The sequence below is a fragment of the Salarias fasciatus genome, chromosome 7 (genome assembly GCF_902148845.1).
Source record: "Salarias fasciatus chromosome 7, fSalaFa1.1, whole genome shotgun sequence".
NCBI classification, from domain to species: Eukaryota; Metazoa; Chordata; class Actinopteri; order Blenniiformes; family Blenniidae; genus Salarias; species Salarias fasciatus.
In genome coordinates, this window is record NC_043751.1 from 25400600 (window position 1) to 25412385 (window position 11786).

At 47.3% G+C, this 11786-nt stretch overlaps 1 protein-coding gene across 1 annotated transcript in view; it reads right to left on the minus strand.

Annotated features, from left to right (window-relative positions):
* Positions 1-9102, minus strand: part of b4galnt4a (beta-1,4-N-acetyl-galactosaminyl transferase 4a) — a 143502-nt gene extending 134400 nt beyond the window's left edge. Inside the window, exon 1 of the mRNA XM_030095527.1 lies at positions 8961-9102. Coding sequence (XP_029951387.1) covers positions 8961-9102 — 142 coding nt within the window. The remainder of the gene's footprint in view (positions 1-8960) is intronic.
* Between the last annotated feature and the right edge of the window lie 2684 nt (positions 9103-11786).

Consider the following 11786-nt stretch of genomic DNA (forward strand, 5'->3'; position numbering starts at 1 on the left):
GAAAATGTTACATGCTGTATCTCTAATGTAGAAATAAGATGTTATTATTATTATTTTTATTATTATATTATCTCAGGCCTCGTTCACACAACATTTTCAAGGGAAAGCTCAAACTTTTGTTGTGTGTTCAGTGTCCATTTCCACGACAGCGGTGCCCAGAGTCAATGAAAACGCAACGCCGCAGTTAACAGCTCTTCTGTACGTGCTCGCGTAGATGAACAGAAACAACGTTACAAACCATAAACACACAAAACAATGCCTTAAAACACAAAAATGTCCCTCAAGAGCAGTGAAGAAAGCCTCACACTCTCTCTCCCTCACTTCCTGCTTTCATAAAGTGGACAAAAATCTCTATCCCACCTCGTAGTCTGCACAGAAAGAAAAAAAAAGTGTAAATATTCATGAGGTTTTGATGAATAGTCACAATGCAGATGACAGAGATCTCAGAAGAAAACAGAGGTGACGGAGATGGTGACTGAAGACGAGAGAGAGAGAGAGGCCCACCGGGACGGCCAAGCGTTGGGCAATTTGGTCTTTCATATACCATTTTCACAACTTTTCAGAAAAAATAAAAAAAAAAAATGCTCACAAAGTTTATCACAACGCAACCAACAGCGCTTCTCTAAACAGTCACCCTCTTGTGTCTCTGAGGTTTATCTGTCCCTCTCCTCTGATCCTCCCTCTGTCTTTGTCGCATGCCGGCGCTGCCTCGGGGAGAGGTGACCTTTTCCATTAACCACCACTACAGAAAGCTCATTCTGAGCAGCGGGGAGTGCGCAGACACACACTCTTTGATGATTGATTGAAATCCTGCAGGCTCTGGATCACTTACAGTAAAGCAACACCAGAGCTGATACAGCCCCGCGCTGCATAGAAACCCAGTGAAAGGAAATCCTTCAGCAGAGGAAGGGAGTGGAGAGCGGAACCGAGCCGGAGCACGGCGCAGGGGGGGAAACTGACAAATCCCGTGGTGACAGGGATCACCGTCATCTCCGATCGATACTCCCACCTGACACCTGTCTCTCCGGGTCTCACTCTGTTCCTTTGTTTTTTAAAGCCGCGGACTAACTCTTAACTCTCCGCCGCCTCATCCAGACTCCCCTCCTCTGCGTCTCCCAGCAGTGTCCCAGTAAATTGGCCAAATTGTGCGGCTTTTATGAGTCTCCACAGAGGAAATTGGTCTTAATTAAAACTTAATGACATTGTTTAACAATGTGATTGCTACATTATTAGATACCTCTGCTGTAAAAGCCAGCGACACCTGAGCGGTTTTCCGGCGTTTACTCCGCTCACGTCCGTGTACGGATCACAACAACTGGGGGCGTTCGTGGGTCGGGGTTACTTTCGGGATGCGTGCAACAAAAACCCTAATTGATCTCCCGCCTACGTATCGCGGCGTGGAGTACAGTATCGGGCCTGAGACCCGACCCTGGTATCGGTGCCACAGCCACATCCGCTCCCACCTGTTAGCGTGAGAAGGGTGTCCTTCTTCCGCCCCGTCACTCCCCCCTCCCCCCTTCGCTCACGGCGAGGGTGCCAGCGGGCAGACAGTGCCATCATTCAGCTGCTTCCTCTTCTGCTCGGCTAAACACTGGGCCTAAAGTGCAGAGCGAGCGAGGAGGGAGGCGTGCCTTCGCAGACAAGCAAACTACACCGCACACACACACACACATTAAAAAAAAAAAAAAAAAAAAAATCTGTGTTTCACTCACTTTCCCTCACACACACACTGACAGACGTCCTGCGGCAAAGCAGTGGCGGCGGGCCAGGGCTCTCATCTGCATGGGGCAGAGCCGGTACCTTGATGCCGCCTCGTCAGGGCGGCCAACACAGATTTCATTAACCCCGAGGTGAACGCACGCCGGACTCGTGTTGACCTCCCACCCCGACCCCTCTTCATTTCTCAATCCTATGCGTCCGCATGTGCTAATCTTACGCTCAACACTCCAGACTCACAAAGCGCATTGTTGGTGTGTGAGGAAAAAAAAAAACCCTTGCCTATGGCGATGTGAAGTGATTCCAACACGACTGCAGAGTGCAGAGCAAGTTTTCTCTTTTTTTTCCAGAATGATGCAAATGACCCCAGACTTCCATAACGGCACGCTTCTTTCGCTATTGCTGGATTTAAAGTGCGAGGTGTGGTCGGGCTAATTAGTGAGGCGGGGCTTCCTGAAGCAGCTGTGAAATAAAATCACGTTTTAAAGCAACGCAGCGGCGTTTTATCGGTATTTTAAGGACACACAGTATTCTGTGTACCGAAGGTGGCTCGCATCCTAAAGGCCCTGCCAAAAAATATATTAGGCCGTGCTTTGGCACAAAGGTATTCCGTTTGATGGATTCTGAGGAGTCACAGTGTGTGTCTCCACATGAGTGCGAGAGCCAAAATCCACAAACTTAACCACGACACCGCCGAGCGGCTCGGATCACTTTCCTGCACTTCATACAGATGAGTTGTCACATACTTCATTTATCACACGGCGCTCCGCCTCAGTCCTCAGACGTTTGCATCAGTTTGCCCTCTTCTCTGCTTCTTGGTGAATCTCCCTCGTAGCAGCAGCAGCGTGTCGAGACGGGAAGTTTCACCCGGCTGCTCTCTGAATGGCTCCTCTGATGATTTGACCAAAAATCGACTCAGTAGTTGTGTTTAGGTTATTTAATGTTACCCGAGTTTGAGCACACAACGCCGAAATATCAAACGAAGGACGAGCATCTCACTTGAAAGCAGGTGATTAGTCGTGTACTTACAAATTAAGGTGCACAAAGCTGACGGCGTTTAACGGTGGCAGATAAAGCGAATGCAAATATGCATAAGAGGAGCGTGAGGCTTCAACTCACGCTGCTAATCCGTCTGTTGTTTCTACCTCCGCCGCTACACGGAGGTTACAGTGCGAGTTGTTACGGGAGCATCGTTCATCCCGGCCGTGGAATTACCCGGAGAGGGCGGCAGATTTACTGGGCTGGTCAGATAAGCTGTGGGGCAGATTCATGGTTGAGCCTGTGCAGTCCCGACCCCGGCTCCCCCGACACTCGCTCACAACAAACTGCACAGTTTTATGGCACAACACCAAAACCCGACGCCTTCAGATGAACTGATTGTTTCATTTATGGCATGGATATAGTTACAAGGTATTATTTTTATTGATAGAGAATGCAGTTTAAAAATAAAACCAAGTCTCTGCAGCAATAATTTCTATAAGAAATTGGAATTATGAGCTTCTTCAGTTTCAGGAAATATTACTTTTAAGTCAACTGGTGTGTCTCAAGGGAATATGAATCACTGCATTAGTGTGGCTACAATTTCAAGATTCAGAATTTATTGTGACGAAAACCTCCTTTGTTAAAAAAAAAAAAAAGAATCTTATGTGATTAACAGTTCTCCTCCTCAATGAAATACAGACCCGGGAGTCCTGAATAGAAGCAGCCGCTCTTCCCAGCTGGGTTCCCATACGTCGCTACACGAACACATCCAGACTGCACTCAGTCCAACTCTGTCTGGAACACACCGCCACGTTTTGAAGCGAGAAGGCAAAGCTTTTTCAAGTCTCTGAGAACACAGCTTCATGAGAACACACAAAAACTGAAACGTTGTGGTGTAAACAGGGCCTCGGATGTGAAACACGACCTGCTTTGAAGTTAACATGTAGGCTGTTTATCACTTCTGTTCTGTCTCCTGTTATGAACTGCACTCAGCGGCGGCCTCGCTCACCAGTATGTAAAGGTAATTGATGATATTCATTGTTCCATGAATAAATGATGATGTGAAAAGGTGCTGTGCTCGTGTTTAAGTGGGCGCACACACACACACACACACACACACACACACGCACACAGGTAGGTGGTGTCTATTACCATTTTTCTGGAAGAGCCGACCGGCCGTGAGAACCGCCGCAGCTAAAATTAGTGAAAATGACATGGAAGGGCACGGTAACCACGACAGTGAGTCAGCCGGAGGGGGTTGCTTCCCGACACTCGGGCCAACTTTGTACCCAAGCGAGACAAAATCTAAAAGGTTCGAATGTGTGAGTAACTCGTTTCACTTTCCTCCCCAGAGATATTAATACAACGCGATGATTTCTGCATCCACGAGTCCTGTCTCTCTTTATTTTTAGCCTCCCGCTCGATATTCGAGGCGTCCCTGCTTCCTCACAACCTACAAATGCACTGGTCTTGATAAAATAAGCTCTAACAAACACACGCTCCTCTCCCATATGTTGTCTCCATGGGCAACCGAGCAGCCAATCTGCCCAGACCCCCGAGACTTCCCCTCGCCGACTTCTTCCTCATCCCTCCAGAGCGGTGATGATGGGACGCGTGTGCGTGTGTCGGTGTGTACGTGTGTATCTTTCACGCTGTTTTTGCAAACACAGCCGACATATTGGTGTGTTTGTGTGGCGGTGGCCGAGTGTATGCACATGTGTGTTCCTCTACGTGTGTAATCAGAGTTGATCAATGGAGGCCTGTTTGCGGGAGCCAGCCTCCTCCTGCTCCTCCTCCTCCTCCTCCTCCTCCTCCTCAGTGGACCTGTTGATGCTGGAAAACAGGGGGGCTGCTGTACGACTGGGTGGCACACATAGATGCGGCGCTCATCTAATATGCGCGGCGGCGCTGCCTGCCAACACACTTCCTCATTGATATGCAGATTCAATAAGTCCCGTCTGGCCGACGCGCGATCGGAAAACTATTTAATTACACCTTTTTGGCTTCCCCGTCACTATAGGTGTAACAGCTTCCTTTAGCTTTGAAGAAAACATGAATAAATTCTGTAAGCAGTTATAATTATAGATCTTTCTCTACCGTACTGGTATAGAAGCAGGTTAACCTGCCTGACAGAGGCTCTGTCCTCATTACAAACCACCTTCTGCATGTAACTTTATCAAATCTCCATTTAATTTCTAACACAAATAAAACTGAGACACTGTTAAATGTCCAAAATTACCTACAAAGAAACACTGAAACCTGTACATTGTACACAGTTTAGATGCTATTTCCTTTCTTTAAAGATTATGTGACACTGTTTTATTGTGTATCTCTATATTTGTTTCTTTTCTTTTTTTTTGACTCGTCTGGTAAAATGCAGGTGAAATAACTTGATGATGCAGGAATTCAAAGCTGTTGTTCAGTTTCCTCTTGGAGCTTAGCAGCTTGACAGGTTGGAAATAATTTAAACTTGTGGAGGTATCAGGGCCCAGAGAGTCTTGTTTTATACATTTCAGTGCTCAAACAGGTTTTGATGTGTCCAATCCGTCTGTGATTGGATATTTCTCTCCAGTGCGTCGGCTCTGCAGGCACACAGAGGTGAGCCAAGTGTCCATCGCTATTCAATCACCAGTCTATCACACACTTCCGTCCTGTACTGAATTATTTAGTGGCAGAAAATGATGGTCCATTTCCACACAGCTGCGGCTGGCTCGGCGCTCTGAATAATGACGAATCGGGACCAAAACGGCCCGGCGACGTCTCCCGTGATTGATCTCCCCGAATACCAACCGCAGAGTAAATACTGACTGAACACCACTTCTGAGTAATGACCTGTCCGTCAACCTCGCCGGAAAAACTATGTAAACTGATGTTAATCGCACAATTTCCAATACATCAACTGTGTAAAGCATAAGCAGGGCTCATAATGTTTACACAATGGAAAATGTCACGGGCGAGATAGAGCTAAAAATGAACGTTCAGAGCCATCAACTCCTTTCTGAGAGGACTTTCCGTTCACGATGGCAGCCAGATTCTTATCGGACAATCCACAATTCAACCGGAGAGATTTCCAGTCGCTGCGCTTTTGTCTTTTTCCTGTCACTATCAGGTTTTACACTGCTCATTATTCATGACCAGCCAGATACAGGCTCAGCGGGGTACTTTGTGCCAAATGTTTATATTTCTCACAGGTCTGCTGGAAGAAAGCCAGCGAGACATTATCTAATGTATGAGAACGAGCAGGAATCCGTCTGATTCTCTTGCTCAAGGAGAGGATTTGGCTGAGATGAATCTAATTTAATCCAAAACAGGGACAAGGAAAATGGAAATGTGATAAATTGTCATTTCATATTCAAATAAGGTAGAACTCAGGCCAAAAACTAAATTACATTATTACTACCTGCCCCACCTCAGTGCTAAAAATCAGTGAAGATATGTGTCTGTGGGAAGAAGAAAAAAAAAACTGCCAGTCTGGTATGAATATTTACACACTTCACAGAGTCCCATTTTCTGTAATAGGCTACATCTCACTTAGAAACCCCTCAGTGCGAGAGGGGACATGTTATTCATAAGAGGTTAAGTGAGTTGACCTGTTCAGATGCCTGCTAAATGGAAGACAGTCAATTAGATACACAGATCAGCACAGCACAGCATAACAGCTTCCGTTCACACCAGTCGGACGGAGGAAGCGTGCCAGGAAAGACTTAAAGAGGGATTCTTCGGCATGACTAACACGGTGAGGGTGCGGGGCTTCTCCATCCCGGCTAACTGGAAGCAAAGGTCGACGCCCCGGACGGGCCGCCGGCCAATCACAAGGCAGAGCCACGAAGAGAGACAGTCGCAATCACACCAGCAGGAACGCCGAAGCTGCCAATTATCATCAGATGCAGAGTAAGCAGAGGGGAAAAACAAGCACGGAGAAAACATACAAACGCAGGCGGAAAGCATGATCCGTCTCACTCATCCGTCTCAGAACGGCAAAGTCACGAGCGCTGGAGGATGCAGACGAGGCGCAGATGAATATGCATTTATGCACATGCTCGCATGGCGCCGCCGAATGATGACGTTCATTAGTCTGCTTCCAATTACTCTGTCAGCATGAGCCGTGAAACGACTATCAATGGCATCGGCGCAGCAGTGAATGATGGGACACGACGTCCCTCAAACACATCAAGAGGAAAACAAATTGCAAAATCTGCTCAGAAAATAGGAGGATTTTTTATTAAACTGCCACAGCTGGTGTTTTGTTGTTTCCCTCATATCTCTTCTGCTTACTTTGCTTTTCGATGTTTTGAATATGCATTCAAAGCAGAGGTGTCAAACATAAGGCCCATGGTCCAAAATTGGGTCGCGAGAGGTTTAAGTTCGGCCCACTAAATCACAATAAAAATTCGAAAACAAAGAAAACATTGATTTATTTGGGACAACTTTTTGAAGAGTAGCAGACAAAACGCAACACTGAGATATCAGTGATGCTGCCAGGAAAGCTAGAAAACCAGCATTTGTAAAAAAAACACATAATGCAACAGCTACAGGAGAAGTTTTTTTTGGATGGTGCACCTTAAGTTTGCAGTTGGCTTCATGTTGAGATTGCAGTAATCTTCAGTTGTAATTGTAAACACTGACTCTTTCACCATGTATGCTCTGCCCCGCAACAGAGAAAATCATCAGTCTTTACATTTAAAGGCAACATGGCATTACGTTACCCACTCGAGACGTGGCGCCTGAACTAAAATGTGTTTAAAGCAAATGGAATTCAGTCTTCATTGGGACTTTAAATGTTGATTTCAAGCATAAATCCTCTTTCAACTCGCTCTACCACTCTTCCAAAACGGATAGAAATGGCGGAAGCTTTCAGACCTACACAAGAACTAAACATTACAAAACTAAACGAACTCTGCTGCAGGGAAAACCCCCACACTGGAGATCAGACACAATAAAATGATCCCTGTATGTCAGCCATGTGTGTGTGTGCGTGCGTGCGGGCGTGTGTGTGTGTGCACACTCCTCAAGGACATCATAATCATCGGGTATCGCCTTACACAGACAGCTGCAGGAGATACAAGTACACCATCAGCCAGCCTTAAATCTGTCGTCGTCGCCGGTCGATTAGCTCCCACACTTTTTCACTGCGTTATTTGCTTTGTTGCTGTTTATTCCTGTAGCATTCCCCATCATGCACCGCTCCAACAAACCCTCTGCACAGAGGAGAGCTGTTAAGCGAGCCTTTGCAATACAAGCAGCAGGTGGAAATCTGCCGCTCACTCGCCCTCACACACACACACACACACACACTCAGACACGTCCCAGCCCTTAATATTTTTCCAGGACTGACTGTCATGCCTGTGACCTTTGACGCTGCCTTCATGAACAGCTCTTTGATTATTAATGTTGAAGGCGAGGGCCCGGCTTTTCGCCCCGACCTCAGACGGCGGAGCTCTCCCCTCAGCCTGGAGGAGAAAACTATAGTTAATTTATGAGACATGCTCCCTCTCTCTGTCGCTTCTTCTTCCAGCATATCTGATCCCGCCGAGCGGGCTGAGCCGCAGCGTAGAAGTCGGCGTTTGTCATGAGACTTGTGTTTACAGACGGCGTGCGTCGGCGGTGTCCACGCACGGCTCATCCTAAAGCGTAATCTTCATTCATGCAAGAGTTATACCTGCTATTATGCTGACGGTGACAACTTTATGGTGGCCTTATCGTTCTTTACGGCACTGTAATTTCTACGGATGTCACCCAGAAAATTCTATTAAATTCCTGCAGGAGCTTTTTGTACCATGAGATGATTTTACACCGGTGGTACGCCGGTTCAGTGATTATCAACCTTTATCTTGAGGGAATCAAATTGCCACCTTCATAAACTTAAGCGGCTCCACCTCCACCATGCGATTAAATAAAATAGTTGAAGGAATCTCATAACAGTATTTGTTATCCAGATTCTTTGTTATATTCTGTAGTGATGAGGATAAACTCTTTGGGTTCCGTCTCGGGGTGTCTGGTGGTCTGGATCACTTTCAAACTTTCATTCAGCTCTAATCATGTCCAGTTCTTTAATGAAACAATATTCTGTGTCTCTTGGTACATTCTTATTCTTTTTGATGGATTTATCTGTCTTTTTAACCAAATGCACTGCTTTTTTTCCCACTGTTGACTTTACACTTTTAAATACCTTTTTTTTTTTTTTTTTTTTTTTTTTTTTTTGAACACTGTAGGACACGTCGGGATTGAATCGGAATCCTCCAGCATTAAAACTGTGAAAGTACCTTTTCCATAGTTGAAGTGCAGCTTGATGGTCTTGCCCTGGTTGATGTGCAGGTAGGTGAACCACACGGCTGATGTGAGCAGGACCAGCAGCAGCAGGAGCTTGAACTGCTTCCGGATCTTCTTCACGGGGAAGCGCAGCATCCTCGCTGAAACATCCTCCGGAGAGTCAAAACCAGTCCAGGAAACAAGCCGTCCTTCGAGGCGGGGAGGGGGGGGGGGGGGGGGGGGGGGGGGGCGGATTCGCCTGTGCTGAGTTCCAGGACCCGTTTCTAGCAGTGGGACCAGCTCTCGCAGTCACAGCGGCCGCATCCCGGGAGCCTTACAGCCCCGACGCGCGTCTGCTTTCCCCGCATCCACTGCGTAACGGCGGTGCCAAATGCGACGTTTCCTCTGATCCGGGTCCAGACACCTCTGTGGGAGTCATTGCTTATGAATGCAACCTGGTTTCTCTCGCCCTCGCTTTTTTCTTTTTTTTTTTTTTTTACCCCCTCCTCTCAATGAATGGAGAGGCTTGTAAACAGGAGTTTGCAGGGAAAGCAGGGGAAAGGGCTGCGGATCAAAAGCCGCTAAGTTCTGTTAATAGTGTGACCGAGGGGACAAAATAGCAGTCCGCTGATAATCTACTCAAATCCCCCGGCAGCTCAAGCTCTCGCTGACACCGCGACGCTGATTATTTCATCGGCTACTCAAGGATCATCCTCGGCCACGGGGCTTTAGCGCAAAGTGTCAAAGAGCAGAGAGGAGGAATGTTAGTTTCCATGTGGAGCGACGGGCGAATCTCCTCCAGACCTGCAGATATCACACTAATTCAATTACAACCTCGAAATGTGAAGACAGCCCGACCTGGCGATAAAGGTTACGGCTGCAATCAGCCAGGTGTCACAGCCGCGCGCGCCCCATCTATTGTTAAAGAGAGACGCGGCGGGTTCAGGTGGAGCGCGTTTGGACCGAAGTCCCGGGAGAGGAGGGGCGATCAGCTGTCATCCCGGGAGTGAATATCAACCGATGCAGATCAGAAACTGTGAAAGCTCCATGGCGGCGTGACAAGGCAGGATGTATATTCAGATCGTCCGACGTGGTGTCCAGCGAGCCGCTCCGGTCCATGTGCTCCTTCCTCCTCACGGCAGGTGCATTTCGCCCGGTCCTCCCCCGGAAGAGTCCCCGCTTTATCCGAGCCCCGCAGATCACAATCGCCCCGAATCATCCGGATCAAAGTGATCAAAACAGTGATCCGCGCCGCTAGCAGCCTGCCCGCGCGCTGCCTTGTGTTGTTATTCTGTCAGGAGCGTTTTCTCCCCGTTAGAGCGCCGCAGCAGCGGCAGCAGCAGCAGCAGCAGCATCGTCCGAGCCGCCTGTCAGCGCGCGCAGAGCGGGGAGGAAGAGCAGGCGCGCTCCGGGGAGGCTGCCGCGGAGAAACCAGCCGCACGCCGGAGGAGAACCGGCGGAAAACATGCTTTTGTTTGGCTACAATGAAACGCGTCTCTCTTCCCTCTCTCTCTCTCTCTCTCTCTTTCTTTCTTTCTCTCTCTCTCTCCCTCTCTCCCTCTCTCCTCAGTACGCCCATCAATTGAGCATCTGAACGGCGCAGAGCAACCGAACCTGCGCGCGCGCTGACCGGCAGCTCCCGCATCCACTCACAATCCCGCAAACCGGGCGCGGGAGGCGGGATGACGCGGGTCGGCCTCACCGCTGCTTGGTACTGGTGTGATCCATCATCCAATAGCTGAAACGCACAGGATGAAACTTGTTTCGCTCCCCGTTTCTACCATTTTTCCAGGATGCGAGGCCCCGCTGCAATTAGATGAAATGATTAGTCATGTTTGGGGTAACAACTCCCAAATTAGATGAATTATATGAATGAAAGACCCGGGTTCAAAAATATGGAAGTGATTGATCCCAACAGGTTATTTAGAATAATTATTCTGACATCAAATTCTCACCGGTTTCATCGAATCTCATTTAAATTCCTCACATCGTCCGGAATCACAAGACGTTAAATGTTTGAACCTTTTTATTTGATTGTCAAACTAATTTAGATTCCCTGTTCAAAACGGGAAGTTAATTAGTGTCAGAAGCGGTGGAAATTATAGCTTCCGAGGACGGAAAATCCATCCCGATGTAATATTTAAAGAGCAAGTGACAAAATTATTGAATGTTTTATCTGTTTAATGTGCGAGCCGAAATAACATTTCCCAATTTAGCAGTTGTTCACACGTCTGCTCACAAATTATTTAAAGATAATTCTGTGTGTGTGTGTGTGTGTGTGTGTGTGTGTGTGTGTGTGTGTGTGTGTGTGTGTGTGTGTGTGTGTGTGTGTGTGTGTGTGTGTGTGTGCGTGTGCAGACACCCTGCAGAGCGCGCGCTCCACCGCCGCCCTCTGGTCAGAGACTGAAGCGCACAGATTGTGTTCAGCTAGATTACAAGTCTTTACTCACTTTGCCGCTGAGCCAGGTAAAGCAGTTTATCTCGAACGGTAAACACATTCAGAGAAATAATGAGGTTCGTGTGTCATTTTCCACCTCACTATCACACAAAAGGAGCTTTGAATTATTCCCAGGCTGCACAGATTTGTGGTCACAGTCATTCATATTTCAGATACAGATTTCCATAAACAGAACTTCTGTTTTTTTCTTCTGAAGATGTTATATAGAAACGCTCCACTGTGGTATAGAAAAAGAACACAGATATATAGTCTTGTCTTCCACATATTTTTATCAGTGGGCCAGAATGGTAAATAGATACATAATAACCTTTAAATTTAAACTTTGTTTGTGTTTCAAAGAAAAGACAAAGAGTTTGTTTACCAGAACCACTGAACTGACACA